At 54.8% G+C, this 15643-nt stretch overlaps 1 protein-coding gene across 2 annotated transcripts in view; it reads left to right on the forward strand.

Annotated features, from left to right (window-relative positions):
• Nucleotides 1-2806: 2806 nt before the first annotated feature.
• PLOD1 (procollagen-lysine,2-oxoglutarate 5-dioxygenase 1) overlaps nucleotides 2807-15643 on the forward strand; it is a gene marked incomplete at both ends in the record, with an annotated part of 29670 nt that continues 16833 nt past the window's right edge. The window contains 6 exons of one of the 2 annotated variants that reach the window (XM_080693061.1): nucleotides 2807-2882; nucleotides 4231-4278; nucleotides 11324-11415; nucleotides 12268-12401; nucleotides 13148-13311; nucleotides 15380-15492. In XM_080693061.1, the coding sequence (XP_080549187.1) occupies nucleotides 2807-2882; nucleotides 4231-4278; nucleotides 11324-11415; nucleotides 12268-12401; nucleotides 13148-13311; nucleotides 15380-15492 (627 nt within the window). The remainder of the gene's footprint in view (nucleotides 2883-4230; nucleotides 4279-11323; nucleotides 11416-12267; nucleotides 12402-13147; nucleotides 13312-15379; nucleotides 15493-15643) is intronic. The other variant, XM_080693062.1, reaches the window with a different exon arrangement.

Raw genomic sequence — 15643 nt, forward strand, 5'->3', positions numbered from 1 at the left:
CACGGCGGCTTTTCCTCCAGCCAGCAAAGAAAATGTGCAAAGGAAGAGCTTGAAAGCAGGTCCCGCTGTCTCCCAGGCTGGCCGTCTCGGCACCTTCGCAGCAGAGCCTAGTCCTGTGCCTTTAAGTCTTCACAGCACGTGCAGCACGTACTAGGAGTAACATCTGGACAGCAGCCACTGCCGGTTAAAGAGACAGGGCGCTCTGGATAAAACTTGGACCCGGTTCAAGTCCCAGCAGTTTGGTGAGGGGAACAGGAAAGAGATAAGTAAAGGGGTAAAGGGCAAGCTTTGCCAGAGTGAATCCTTTCTTAGGGAGAGGCCAGCAGCCTCCAAGATTAATTCCCTCTCCTGATATACAATGGCTCTAGGGACTTGAACGGTTTAAAGCTGCCCAAGAATGTTGTTCTTTTCTTTTTTTCCCAGTACTGGGGATGGAACCCAGGGGCATTATATCTCCCAATTACACCCTCAGCCCTATCTTTTATTCTTTATTTTGAAACAGGGTCTCACGGAGTTACAAAAGGCCTCAGTAAGCAGCTGAGGCTGTCTGTGAACCGGGATCCTCCTGTCTCAGCCTCTCAAATGCTGGGATTCCAAGTGTTGCCACCGCGCCCAGCTAAGAATTTTATTCTAACCAAGTTACATTACCATCGAGAGAGGTTCTCCTTGTCCTTGGCGCACAGGCAGTTAGAGCTGGTCCCCACGCTGCCTTACTGGGACCTCACGTCCCCGCGGCGTGACATTCAGCAGATCGCTTCCGCTCTCTCCCCCCTTTTGCAACTGGGAACGACAGTGGCAAACTGGAACCAGCCAGCGTGAGTTCAGCCTGAGCCCCTGTGTGCAGTCTCTGCTCAGCCCTGCGTTTCCTCCTCCAAAGGTCGGATTCTCTGTCTGCATCCTCCCCGAATTCAAAACATCCGGTGGATGCTGGCACCAAGTCCTGTCTCCAGCTGCAGAAACTCCCAGGCCTGGGCCCAGCTGGGAGGCAGAAGCCCCAGCAAGACTGTCTAAGCCCCTCCCTCCACCTCCTGGTGACCTTGAGTTTGCTGCTGGGTCCCCCTGAGTTTCACTTCTACCCTCTGACCAGTGAGAGGACTTCCAAGGTCCCCAGAGACTGTACCCACCTTCTAAAGATAACATGTATTCCTTGTGCAAATCGTGTGTATTCATTGTACCTTTTTTTTTTTTGCGGTAATGGAGATTGAACCCAGGGGCATTCTACCTCCAAGCTACACACCCAGCCCTATGTGTTTTTTTTTTTTTCTTTTCTTTATTTTGAAACAGTGTCTCACTAGTTACACAGGGACATTCTACCTCCAAACTCTATCCCCAGTCCTTATTATTTTTTATTTTATATATTTTTGCAGTGCTAGGGATTGAACCAAGGGGCATTCTACCTCTGAGCTACACCCCCAGCCCAATTTTGTATTTTTTTTTTTTTTTTTAGGTACTGGGGATGGAACTCAGGGACATTCTACCTCTGAGATACACCCCCAGCCCTATTTTTTATTGTTTATTTTGAAACAGGGTCTCACTGAGTTGCAAAGGGCCTCACTAAGTAGTTGAGGCTGTCCAGCAATCCTCCTGTCCCAGCCTCCCAAATGCTGGGATTGCTCCATGTGTCTTTATTTGTTTATTTTTGTGGTACTGGGGATGGAACCCAGGGGCACTCTACCTCTGAGCTACATCCCCAGCCCTATTTTGTTTTTTATTTTGAAATGGGTTCTCACTGCAATTTAGCAGAGGGCCTTGCTAAGTTTTTGAGGCTGGTGGTGAAACCGTGATCCTCTCTGTCTCAGTCCCCCAAGTACTGGGATGCGAGAGTGCACCACCACGCCTGCTTCTGTGTTGTTTATGATTTTCCACCACGTTCTCCCCCACCTTACACAGGCCCTGACTTCCTCCCACCAGCCCAGGCCCCTTCCTGACCCAGAGTTGCACCCCCCACACACCCATTATGGCCTCTAGAGTCAGAAGGAGACTCCCTGAGTCCCTGAGATTTCTTCCAGGAGGATTTTGCTCAGAAGTGGGCACCCCTCGCTCACATCTGGACCACGAGCCCTTGTTTTGGAGACCCTCGAACTGATTCCTTGGGCTTTGGGTGTTCATGAAGAGGAGCTCATTTCCATCCATTCATTCGTTTACGCGTTCTTCTGCCTACTCAGTGGATACTTCTCAAGTGCACGGCGACTTTTCCTGGGCTCAGAGGTTCAGGCAGCCTTTGGCTCGGAGGTCTGCCCGCAGGGACCTGGGGCTGGTCGAGGCGTTCCCTTCTCGGGTGCCTTGCGTTGGCATTCTGCAGGACCACAGCACCTCCACGCCTGGGTCCCCTTCCCCACCCCACGCTCAGCCCCCTCACCCCTTGGGTTTGGGGGAAGGCTTTCATAGCGAGCTCCCGGCACCAAGGCCATGCCCCGTGCAAGCCCTGTGGGTAGATGCTATTTATTATAAGCCCCACTTTCCAGCGGGGCAATCGGAGCTCCGGGCGACTGCCACCAACAAGGCTGGGCGGGGTCCGAGGTCCAAAACTGTCGCCTCGCCCCCTTCCTCCTCCGGGCGGGCGGGGTGTCGAGGAGCAAGGGGTGGGGGAGGACGGCCGGGAGGACTGCGGAGCCGCTGCAGCCCGGAGGCCCGGGCGCTCCACCTCCGCGGAGCAACCTTCCCGGGCGGGCGATGGGCGGCGGGGAGGAGCGCGGGGCGCCGCCCCCGGGGCGGGCCCAGTGCGTGGCAGACACCGCCGGCCCCCTCGCCAAGTTTCCAGTTCTGCGAGCGCCGCCGGGCCAGCCGATCGTCCCCAGCCCCGACCATGCGGCCGCTGCTGCTCCTGGCCCCGCTGGGCTGGCTGCTGCTGGCCCAGGCCAAGGGCGACGCGAAGCCGGAGGGTGAGGGCGCGGCGGGGGCGCGGGCGGAGCCCAGGGCCGGTGCCTCTAAGCCCCGGTGTGTACCCGAGGCCTGGGGAGTTGGGCGAGGGGGGGCACTGGACGCTGGCTGCCTGTCCGCATACTCTCCGGTGGCTTGGACAGATGGCTTCCCCTCTCGGGGCTGCGGTTCCCACTTTCGGGCAGCGGGTAGCCGAGGGTGACAGCCCAGGTCCCATCCAGCAGGGAGCCGGGCCTATAATAAGAGCGCTCATCTTAAGCACCCACGAGGGCGGCTCTGAAGGGACCACTTGCTATGACCCGACCTCGGCCGAGCGTAATCGCTACCCTGGAAAGCGTTTGCTTGTCTCAACCTCCTTTTCAGCTTGGTAAACTGAGGCTCCAGAGCCGATTCACTAGCCCAGGCTCACTTAGCTTGTGGGCCTTGAAACCGGAGTCATCTCCCAGGTGTTTCTGGCTCTAAGCCCAGCTCAGAGCCGCTAGGCCTCGGAACTGAGAGGTGTCCGGAGTGGTGCCACAGGGAGAACGTGTGCTCAACTTGTGGAGAGTAGTTTAAACTTCCCAGCCGTGTCCTCTGTGTTCTGCCCAGCCCGGTACCAGGCGGGTCTTCCTCTCTCCAGGTAGCCTATGGGGAAACTGAGGCCCAGGCAGGTGAAGTGACTACCCAGGGTTGTCAGGCCTTGGAGTGGTTGGTCTAAGGTCGACGGGACTCCTTATCTAGTGCTCCTTCCTCTCCATCGTTCTCTGGCACAGACACCTTCAAGGCTGCCCACTGAGCACCAGGCGCCCCAAGGGCAAACCACACTACCCACACCTCCCATGCTCCCCTGTTCTCCTGGGCCCGCTCTCCTGGAGGGCCTGAGGGTGGTAGGATAGAATTAGGAGCCTGGTCCTCTGACCCTTAGGCCAAGTGAGGGTGTGTGGGGGGTGGGAACTATGGTTTCTGGGACACCTCCTTTGCGCTAGGTGGTACCCAGGGCCACACAGGCCCTGGTGGTAAAGTCAAAGCGGATAGCATTCATTTCCACAAGGCTCAGTGTCCTGGCTTGCAAAAGGAGAGATAAAATCTCCCTCCTAGAATTCTTGTAAGAGTCCAGGCCAGTAGGCGAGGGTCAGCTCAGTGACTGGCCCATTTGATGCCCTCAGCAAAGGGCATTTTTCTCTCCTGGGCCCGGGCTGCCAGCTTCCCTGGAGTACCCCAGCAGGGCAGCTGCGAACAGGGCCAGGCTGGCGGTGTGTACAAAGGGCCTGCGTCCGCCTGGGTCCACTCACTGGCCAGGAGCCCTATATGAGCCTTTCTCCCTGGGTCTCGCTTCTCTGCTTCTGCTGATGTGGACTCCCGCTACCCCAGACCATCCCTGGAAAGACACTGCAGCTGCCCACGATGAAGCCCAGAGAGGTGAGTCAGAGATGGACCAAACTGATAGCAGGGCTTCGGACGCCCTGACCCCAGCGGGGGATACGAGGAGGACGGCCAACAGGGTGCTGGTGCCAGGGAGGGCAGGACCCAGGGTGTTGCCGAGAGATGGCCAGCGTAAGCACTCACCGATGGGCAAGACGCAGGGCCCTAAGGTCACTCCAAGTTAAGGATCTTAATCCTCGCTGCCCCTTGGGCTCCTGTTGGTTGGTGTGTGGTCCTGGGGATGGAACTCAGAGCTTCACACATTTAGACTGTTGATGGGTAAGGGGGTCAGCAGATGGGAAGACGCAGGCCCTGAAAGCTGAACCCGCTGGTCTCAGATTGCCACCACTGGTCTGAAGTTTCCTTACTCACCGATTGGAGCTCGGGTCCACTGCTCATGCCTGCTGCCCCCATCTCTGGTAGGGGGGCTTTTTTTTTTCTTAAGTACTGGGGCTTGGAGCCAGGGATGTTCTACTACCTCTGAGCTACACCCCCAGCCCTTTTTATGTTTTGTCTTGAAACAGGGTCTCACTAGGTGGCCAAGGGTCTTGCTTAGTTGCTGAGGCTGGCCTTGAACCTGCTTCTATTTCAGCCTCCACAGTACTGGGATTACAGGTGTGGTCCTCCACGCCCAGAGCAGTTTTCATTTTTAAGGGACTACCCATCCGAGAAGAAACTCCATTCCTCGATCAGTAAACCCCCAGTCTGATGAGGGAGACACCCCTCTGCTTACAGGGAGCCCCCCCCTCAGGGAGGAGATGTTGCCAGGCTTGGAGCATCCCGCAGGCCTACGCGGAGGAGACTTTCAAAGCAGCACACACGCAGGCAGGGCCGTGCGGAGAAAGCTGGAGTCCAGGTGTCTGTGGCTCTCTGTCCGTTTGTCCCTTTTTTAAAATTATTTTTTATTTTTCTACAGAGGATTGAACCCAGGGGCATTCTATGTTGAAAGTCTCACTGCATGGCTGAGGCTGGTCTCCAACCTGCGATCCTCCTCTCTCAGCCTCCCAAGTGCTAGGATTATAGGCAGTCACCACTCCCCGCGGCCCCTTTGTCCCTTTGTAGGGGCTCTGGCCCATCCCCACTCTCTCCTTGGGCCCATGTCCTACAGGCAGGCCTTGGAGGGTCAGCTGCAGAGGTCAGAGGCCCCAGGGAGGTCAGCTGGGCTTGGGTGAGGGTTCCAGGTCCTTTTCTTCAAAGCAGGAGACAGAAAAGTGCTGGGGGCGGGGGTCCTGAAGCAGCAGAGATGTGTGTGTGCTGAGACCCAGGCGCCCCAGCTGGAGGGATCCCACCTTCTGCTCTCCGGCCAGAACCTGTTTGTGGCTTCAGTGCAAGCCCGGGGTGGGGGCGGGGATGGGAGGAGCTTTTCCACTCCCACTCCCCAGAGAGTAGCCTGGGTGTGTCCTGACCATGCACGAGGCAGCTCTGACCACCGGGCCCTGGTGCCCTGGCCTGGCCCGGACTGGGGCTGCTGGTGAGGAGGGCTTCTGTCTGGCCCAGCCAAACCAGAGCTGGGAAAGAGCCTTCCCCTGAGGACCCCAGAGCCTCCAGCTTGCTGCACACCTCCCGGTCCCTTGCCCAGGCTCTCAGGAGGTCCTCTCCATCCCTGACCCTGCAAGAGCTTCCGCTCTGGGGGTTGGGGGGAGAGAGGCTCCTCCCTCTGATAAGAACCCAGGTGCTGCCCTGACAGGCACCCAGCCCCACTTTACAGACAGGCTCAGGGATTCCTCCTCCTCTCCATCCCTGGAGGAAGTTGTGTTGCCATAGTGCAGACAGGGAAGCCGAGGCACGGGAGGCCGCGCTCCTTGCCTGGCCGTCTGTCTTTCCCAGCACACCCTGCTGTCTCTCATTTATGTCTACTGACCCCGGATCACGGGTTTGTCCATCTGGGGGAATCATTGCTCGACTCTGGGCAGCAGGTTTAGAGGGCTGAGTCCTTCAGGTGCCAGGCCCGACGTGGCCCCTGGCCTGAGCCCAAGGCCAGCGGCCAGCCAAGCGGACCAGAAGCAGGAGGGCAGGCCCTGGTGCCACGAAGCCCGGGCCGCCACGTTGATGCCCTAAGCGTCGCCCAGAGCTCTGGCCGGACCTGATGGTGGGTTGGGAAGAGGCCGCCTCGGTGGGTGAGAGACTGCCCACCCGGGGAGGCCGGAGAGAAGCCCTGGGAACGCTGGGCTCACTCTGATGCCAGGAGTCTCTGGCCTTGGGGGGTGCTGGGCTCCAGGGCAGGGAGATGGGGGTGAAGAGCTCAGGCATTTGGAAAGGCAGCTGGCCCAGCTCCATCTTGCTCCCAGGACTGTGGCCTTAAGCAGGTATCCGGCTCCCTTTCCTACCTCAGCTTCCTACCTGTAGAAGGGTGAGAGTATCACTCATCGCAGGTGTTGAGTGTGGTGATGTGTGTGGCACACTTCACACCGCAGCCCGTGGCACCTCGGAGGGCTTTTATTAAAATCACCTTGCTGGAGCTGAGCGCCCATCATCCCAGTACTTGGAGAGTCACAGGTTCAAGGACTTGGCGAGTAGTGAGGCTCTCATCAACCTAGCGCAACCCTGTTTCAAAAAACTAAAAAATAAGGCTGGGAGTGTAGCTCAGAGGTAGAATGCCCCCAGGGTTCAATCCTCAGTACCACACACACACACACATTGTTGGGTGTGGTGGCACACACCTATAATCCCAGCAGGAAAGGACTGACATAGGAAGATCACAGGTTTGAGGTAACTTAGTGAGACCCTGTTTCAAAGTAAAAAATAAAAGCTGGGTGTGTGGTAGCACATGCCTGTAATTTCAGCACTTGGGAGGCGGACACAGGAGGATTGCGGGTCTGAGGCCAGTCTCAGCAATTAGCAAGACCCCCTTTTTTGTGGTATTGAGGATGGAACCCAGGGGCATTCCACCTCCAAACTATACCCATAGCCTTATTTTTTCATTCTTTATTTTGAAACAAGGTCTCACTAAGTTGGAGAAGGTCTTGCTGAGGCTGTCTGCAAACCATGATCCTCCTGTCTCAGCCTCCCAAATGCTGGGATTAAAGTGTGCACCGCCACACTCGACTAGTCTTTATTTTGAAACAGGGTCTCACTGAGTTGCAAAGGGCTTCATTAAGTAGCTGAGACTATCTGCAAAATGCGATTCTCTTGTCTCAGTCTCCCAAATGCTGGGGTTACAAGCGTGCGTCACCATGCCTGCCACCATGCCGGGCAACCCTTTTTCAAAACAAAAACCCTTTTTCAAAACAAAAACTACCTCCGGGTTCAATCCTCAGAACCAACCAACCAAAAAAAAAGGGGGTGTGCTGTATAGCTCAGTGGTAGCGCACTCTGGGCTTAATCCTCATTACTACTGTTGATTGAAAATCAATCAATCAGTTACCTGGGAAACGGGAAAATCCAGGCTTCTGGGCCACCTCAGACCTGGGAGCCAGGAATCTGGATTTTACAACCTCCCTGGCCATGCTGATGTGGGGGGCAGGTCTGAGACCCTCTGAACCCGGGAAGCCATGCTATCCTCAGCCAGGGAGGCAGGCACTGTGTGGTCCAAGGACCCCGGGACTTGTTAGAGCCCCAGACCGGGCACCTGGCAGCAAGTAGGAAAACGAGAGGCAGATAGCGGAGGACAGTGGCCACGCCACACCCTCCCTCTGACGCAGCTGGACAGTTCCCTTAGGCAGATGGAGAGAGAGCCAGAGACCTCTCAGCAGATGGACCGGTCGCTGTCTCAGGCCTGGGCGGTGCGTGCAGTCAGGTTGAGAGGGGACTCTGGGTCCAAGCTGCTGTGCCCAAGTCCGGGTGCCGCCATGGTCCTGTCTCCCAGGGGCGAGTGGAACGCCATCTCTGAGTCTTTTCCTAGCTCTGAGTGGGGCTAGTGTGTGTATAAAGTGCTCAGAGCCTGCGTGTGGCGTTAGAAAAGCAACAGGGCACCCCTATGTTGTTAGGGGGTAGAAGCAGGAACTGGAGAATGGAGCCTCAGACACCCCCTTCCCCTCCCTGCCGCCAGCCTGCCCGCCTGGGTCCCCTGGAGAATCACACAAGCTGGCTTTTTCTATCCATGAAATGTGACACTCTTCCTGTCCCCAGCAGCCCCCTGTTGACAAGAAGGCCTCGGAGCCAGGGCTGCGGACCTCCTTACTTGGGGGAGACTAACTACCCTGGCAGGAGATGAGGGGGCCCCTCCCCCAAGCATGAGAAGCCCTTCTCTTTCCTGGACCCCAGGCCTGGTGAGGAGGCCTCCCTCCGCACCTGCCTTTGGCTTCCACCCCGCTGCCCAGGTCCCGGGGCCGCCCCCAGCTGGTCCCCGCCAATCCTGCCTCTCCAGGCCCAGCGGGCTGTAGGGCCGCCCAGCCCCAAGCCCCTTTGTTCTCCCAGCCCAAGCTCCCCCTGACTTCCGGGGGAGGGGGACGGAGGGAGGGCCTTCCTTGCTTGCCTGCCAGTGGCTGCTTGGTGGGTAGTTCACCCACTCAGAGAAGCGCTGTTGAGTCCCAGACCCCTAGGGAACTGAGATTTACCCAGAGAAACTATATCATGAATATGACCAGGTGGATCTGGACTCGCATTGGGCGCGGTGGCGCGCGATTGTGATCCCCGCACTTGGGAGGCTGAGACAGGAGGATCGCGCAGGTTCGAAGCCAGCCTCGGCTACTTAGTGAGCTTCTCAGCTACTTAGTGAGACCCTGTTTCCAAATAAAATTAAGTAAATAAAAATAGGTCTGGGTACCACAATCACCCAGAGAGGGGAGAAGTCTGAGAAGTCCTCAGAGAGGTGGTGGGGAGGAAGGGGATCCTTCTTTATTGGCCTGGGACCAGGAGAAAAGTTAGAGAAAGAGGACACAGAGGGGACTGTGGTGGGAGGCTAGAGGATGGGCGGGTACATCACCTGGCACCCCAGAGGGCACTGAGTGCCAGACGAGGCCTTTGCCTCTCACGAATCCCCAGGGGTGGCTGTGAGCTTGTGCCAAGCATCCCCAAAGCTTTTTTTTTTTTTTTTTTTTTTTGGGGTGGCCCTGAGGGTGGAAGCCAGAGGCTTTCTACCTCGGGGCTCCCAGACCTATTTTATATTTTATTTGGAAACAGGGTCTCACTAAGTTGCTGTCCTCAAAGCATTTCACACGCCCAGTCTCCTTTAGTCCAGCCACCCTGGCAGGCAGATGGATTATTGCCCAAACTTTGCAAGGGAGAAACTGAGTCTCAGAGAGGACTGGGCCAAGGTCGCTCAGTTCGTACGGCAGAAGAGCTAGGATTCTAAGTGTCAGGCCGCTGCAGACTCCGTGCTTAGAAAACACAGCCGCACTGTGTGCTGTGGGACGGGACTCCCAAACCTGCTATCTGGGGACTTGTTTCTAGCAGGTTCTATTGCAGAGGGGAGGCCGCACACTGCAGAGCCTGGGAGAGGCCCCTTGTTAAAAGAGAGGCTGTGGTGCCGGGCGTAGTAGCGCACGCCTGTAATCCCAGCATTCAGGAGGCTGAGACGGGAGGATCTGGGTTCGCGGACAGCCTCAGCCACTTAGTGAGGTCCTTTGCAACTCAGTGAGACCCTGTTTCAAAATAAATAAAGGCCGGGCGTGGTGGCGCACGCTTGTGATCCCCGCGCTTGGAAGGCAGAGACAGGAGGATCGTGTAGGTTCGAAGCCAGCCGCGCTGGCTTAAGAGACCCTGTTTCTAAATTTAAAAAGTATAAAAATAGGTCTGGAGTGTAGCCCAGAGGTAGAAGGGTTTCCGGGAACCCCAGAACCACACACACACACACACACACGCACACCAAAAAAAAAAAAAAAAAAAAATTAATAAATAAAATAAAAAAATAAAAAAAAAATAAAAAATAGGACTGGAGGCGTAGCTTGGAGGTAGGATGCCCCTGGGTTCCATCCCTAGTACTACAAAGGGGTTGGGGGCTGTGGCCAAAGGACAGGACCAGTGGCGGGATTTTTTATTTTGTGTGTGTGTGTGTGTTACTAAGGATGGAACCCAGAGACATTCTACCTCTGAGCTATACCCCCAACTCTATTATTTATTTATTTATTTATTTATTTATTTATTATTTTATCTATTGTGGTACTGGGGATGGAACCCAGGGGCATTTTGAACTACACCCCCAGCCCTATTTTTTATTCTTTATTTGGAAACAGGGCCTCACTGAGTTGCAAAGGTCCTAAGTAGCTGAGGCTGTCCTTGAACAGCAATCCTCCTATCTTAGCCTCCCAAATGCTGGGATTACAAGCATTCGCCACCATGCCCGGCTTTGCGGCCCTATTTTTATTCTTTATTTTGAAATGGGCTCTCACTAAGTTTCATAGGGCCTCACTAAATAGCTAAGGCTGTCCACAAACCAGTGATCCTCTTGTCTCAGCCTCCCAAATACTGGGATTACAAGCATTTGCCACCATGCCCGGCTTTACAGCCCTATTTTTATTCTTTATTTTGAAACAGGGTCTCACTAAGTTGCAGAGGGCCTCACTAAGTAGCTGAGGCTGTCCTTGAACTGCGATCTTCCTGTCTCAGCCTCCCAAGTACTGGGATCACGATCAGGCGCCTCCACGCCCGGCTCAGTGGAGGGATTGTAAGGCAGTTTCTCCTCTGGGCCAGCTCAGCCTGCAGTGTGACATTGGGAGGATCCAGGGCTCAGTGAGGAGGACGGTTGGGGTAGATTGGCCATGTGCGCCCCTGTGCAGGCATGAGGACAGAGGACACTTGTTTCCCTGGACTGACGTCCACCATCAGAGACCTGAGAGATCCTCCAGGTGGTCAGCTTTCAGAACAAAGCCTTCCCTCACCTTCATGCTGGACCCTAAAACCAGAGAGGTCCAGTCCCACTTGGTGAGGCCCAAACACATGGTTAGTTAGTAGGTAGAAGGAGTCCTGGGAGGGAAGGCCTGACAGCCAGGCATTGTCAGTATCCCATGGTGCAATCTTAGGGGCACCTCTCCACCTGGGCCTTGTCTGTAATGCGTTGACCTGAAGCCAGGTTGTGCCAGGATTTGACAGGTCACTGCTAACAGTGACCCCTGCTCCTGGCACCTCCCCGACCCCCATTCACCGTGCCCACCACTGTCCACAGACAACCTTCTTGTCCTCACGGTGGCCACAAAGGAGACCGAGGGGTTCCGCCGCTTCAAGCGCTCAGCCCAGTTCTTCAACTACAAGATCCAGGTAAGGGGCTTCCGGGGCACGGCAGGGCAGCGGGGGTGGTGGTGGTGGGAGAATCCGGGAGCCTCTGGGGTCCTCCCTTCCCACGTTCTCAGGGCCCCTGAGACAGACTGGGGGACCAGGGGAGGCTTCCAGAAGGCTGAAGGGTGGAAATGAGCATGGACCAGGAAGGATGGAGCAGGAGCTAGGGCCTGAGCAGGAGAGAGAGGTGAGGCTGGAGAGGACCAGTGTGGTACTCGGATACTGGTGTGCAGAAGACCCCCCGGAAGGCTGTTTTGGAGGGCAGTGCCTGGGATCTGAATTGCCATAACTTCCTCCAGGAGATTTTGGGATAGCTGTGGTCTGGAGACCATCCCTGTAGTACAAATACTGTTTTAAGGAACTATGAAGCCAGCCACGGCGGTACTTGCCTGTGACCTCAGTGCTTGGGAGGCTGAGACAGGAGGATCGCAGGTTTGAGGCCAGCACGTACTAATTTAGACCCTGTTTCAAAATAAAAAAGTAAAAAGAGTTAGGATGCAGCTCAGTGGTAGAACCCCTTTGGGTTCAATGAGCTAGTGCCCCAGCCACCAAGGGGCGAGGCTTGGCGTCCTCAGCTTGCAGTCCAGGGGGCTTAGCCCTGCAGAGAGACATTCTTCCATTCAGCTGAGAGTGCGTCTCTGTGTTGAGTACCTTGCTGGGCTCTGGGGATGGAGTGGCGGACAAGACCACAATGTCACAGAGCTTGGCGTGAAGGCCAGAGGAGCAGTGTAAGCTGAACCAATGATGTTTATTTAATGCCCAGCTGGGGATGGAAATGTGGCTGGAGAAATATTTCTGTACCAAAAGCTGGTGTTAAGTGGCCTTTCCCTCCAGGCACTGGGCCTGGGGGAGGACTGGAAGGCCGAGAAGGGGACAATGGGAGGTGGAGGACAGAAGGTCCGGCTGCTGAAGAAAGCTCTGGAAAAGCATGCGGACAAGGAGGACCTGGTCATTCTCTTCACCGACAGGTAGGTGGGGCCAGGGCTTCCTGACGGGTCTCTAGGTGTCACGGTGCAGGCCTGTGATCCCAGTGCTTGGGAGGCTGAGACAGGAGGATCGTGGTTCGCGGACAGCCTCAGCTACTTAGTGAGGCCCTCTGCAACTTATGAGACTCTGTTTCAAATAAAGAATAAAAAGTAGGGCTGGGGGTGTAGCTCGGAGGTAGAATTGCCCCTGGGTTCCATCCCCGGTACTGAAAATAAAAAAAAAAGAAAAGAAAAGAAATAGGGTCTTGCTAGGTTGTTGAGAGTCTTCCTACTTGCTGAGGTTGTCCTCGAACCTGCAATACTCCTGTCTCAGCCTCCCAGGTACTGGGATTACAGGCGTGCACCACCACACCTGTACCATGTGTTGAATGTGACAAGAACAGGAGTTGTAGCTGGGCGTGGTGGCGCACGCTTGTAATCTCTGCACTTGGGAGGTGGAGACAGGAGGATTGTGCAGATTTGAAGCCAGCTGCACTGGCTTAAGAGACCCTTTTTCCAAATAAAATATAAAATATAAATATAAACTATAAAAAGAACAGGAGTTGTGAGGACGATCTGAGTCCAGGGTGCGGGTAGAAAGGCTGGGCTGGAGACCATGGGCAGATCCATTTCCTGGCCCAGGACTGGTGTTGCGGGAGTAGGGGGTGGATTTGTGGGGGGCCTGGATCCCTGTGATTTTCTGGGTCCCTTCTCACCTGCCTCGCTCTGTCTTCTTGCTCTGGCCACAGCTACGATGTAGTGTTTGCCTCGGGGCCCCGGGAACTGCTGAAAAAGTTCCGGCAGGCCAGGAGCCAGGTGGTGTTCTCAGCCGAGGAGCTCATCTACCCCGACCGCAGGCTGGAGGCCAAGTATCCTGCGGTCTCTGACGGCAAGAGGTTCCTGGGCTCCGGAGGTGAGAGGCCTGGGGTGGAGCGCGGCGCCCAGCAGAGGGGCTGTCCACTGCCTACACAAGGCTCCAGAGTTGCATTGTGTGGGTCTCGGGTGGTATGTGCTGAGTGTCCTGAACCCGGGTGCGTTCCATGTTTGAGCTGTACCTGGAGCCCTATTTATTTATTTATTTTGCTGGGAATGAAATCCAAGGGCCTTCTACCTCCGGGCTATACCCCAGGCCTATTTTATACCTCATTTGGAAACAGGGTCTCACTAAGTTGCTGAGAGCCTCACTAAGTAGCTGAGGCTGGCTTCGAACCTGCGCGATTCTCCTGTCTCAGCCTCCCAAGCACAGGGATTACAAGTGTGTGCCACCACGCCCGGCTATTTTATTTTATTTTGTTTTGTTGTACTGGGGATTAAACCCAGGGGCATTCTACCTCCAAGGTATATTCCCAGCCCCATTTTTTATTTTTTATTTTGAAACAGGGTCTCCCTAAATTCCGGAGAGCCTCATTTAAGTACCTGAGGCTGGCCCTGAATCTGTGATCCTCCTATCTCAGCCACCCAAGTACTAGAATTACAAGAATGAGTTACCATGCCTGGCAGCTATTTTATTTTATTTGTCTGCAATACTGGGAATGGAACCCAGGGGCATTCTAACTCCAAGCTATACCTCCAGCCCCATTTTTTATTCTTTATTTTGAAACAGGGTCTTACTGAGTTGCAAAGGGTCTCACTAAGTAGCTGAGGCTGTCCTCAAACTGCAATGCTCCTGTCTCAGCTCCCAAATGCTGGGATTACAAGTGTGCGCCACCAGGCCCAGCAGTTATTTTATTTTTGAAATAAGGTCTCACTAGATTGATGAAAATCTCACTATTTACTGAGGCTATCCTCAAACCTGCAATCCTCCTGCCTCAGCCTCCCAAGTACTGTGATTACAAGTGTGCGCCACCATGCCCAGCTTGAATTCCTGAAATTTTAACCCTAAACTTCCTTCCTCTGTAGAGAAATCTTCATCTTATTAACACCCACCTAGGCAGGCAAGATGGCGCACACCTGGAATCCCAGCTACTTTGGAGGCTAAGGCAGGAGGATTGCAGGTTCGAGGCCAACCAGAGCAACTTAGTGAGACCCTATTTCAAAATAAAAAGGGCATTAGACACACACCCAGCCTTGGGAGGCTAAGACAGGAGGATCGCAGGTTTGAAGCCCGCCTCAGCAACTTGGTGAGACCTTCCATAACTTAGTGAGACCCTATTTCAAAATAAAAAATAGAATAGGGTTATAGGAGCCGGGCGTGGTGGCGCACGCTTGTAATCCCCGCGCTTGGGAGGTGGAGACAGGAGGATCGCGCAGGTTCGAAGCCAGCCTCCCTGGCGTAAGAGACCCTGTTTCCAAAAATAAAAAAAGTATAAAATAGGTCTGGGAGTGTAGCTCGGAGGTAGAAGGGCTTCCAGGAACCCAGTACCACCACCAAAAAAAAAAAAAAAAAGAATAGGGTTATAGGTCAGAGTTCAAATGTCCTGGGTTCCATCCCCATTATAAAAGCAAACAAACAAACAAACAAACAGGGCTGGAGCTAGAACTCAGTGGTAGAGCACCCCTGGGTTCACTCCCCAGTACCCCCCCCCACACACACACACGCAAAAGGGGCTGGGGTAAAGCCAGGCCTGGTGGCACATGCTTGTCACCACAGTACCTGGGAGAGTGGGACAAGGGGATCGCATGTTCGCAGCCAGCCTCAGCTACTTAGTGAGGCCCTCTGCAACTTAGCGAGAAGCCTTTTTCAAAATAAAGAATAAAAAGTAGGAGCTGGGTGTAGTGGCCCATGCTTATAATTTCAGTACTTGGGGGGCTGAGACAAGAGGATCACATGTTTGCAGCCAGCCTCAGCTACTTAGGCCCTTTGCAACTCAGTGAGACCCAATTTCAAAATAAAGGATAAAAAATAGGGCTGGGCCGGGGGTATAGCTCAGAGGTAAAATGACCCTGGATTTAATCCCCAGTACCACAAAAAAAAAAAAAAAAAAAAAAGGAAGGAATGTCGCCCCTTGGCTTAGAGGCTGTCTTGGCTCCGCCCTGCCCAGGCTTCATCGGTTACGCCCCCAGCCTCAGCAAACTGGTGTCCGAGTGGGAAGGCCAGGACAGTGACAGTGACCAGCTCTTTTACACCAAGATCTTCTTGGATCCAGAGAAGAGGGTAAGAGAGGGCTGTGGCCAAGGAGAGGGGTCTGGGGAATCTGGGCTCTGGATTGGGGATAGTACCTGGGGCCTGAGCCCCTGGGTTGCAGTCCTAAAATACCATCACCTAAGGGGCTCATAAGCAACCAACATTTGTTGCTACCAGTGGT

This window comes from Muscardinus avellanarius, assembly GCF_963383645.1.
Source record: "Muscardinus avellanarius genome assembly, chromosome: 3".
Taxonomy (NCBI): domain Eukaryota; kingdom Metazoa; phylum Chordata; class Mammalia; order Rodentia; family Gliridae; genus Muscardinus; species Muscardinus avellanarius.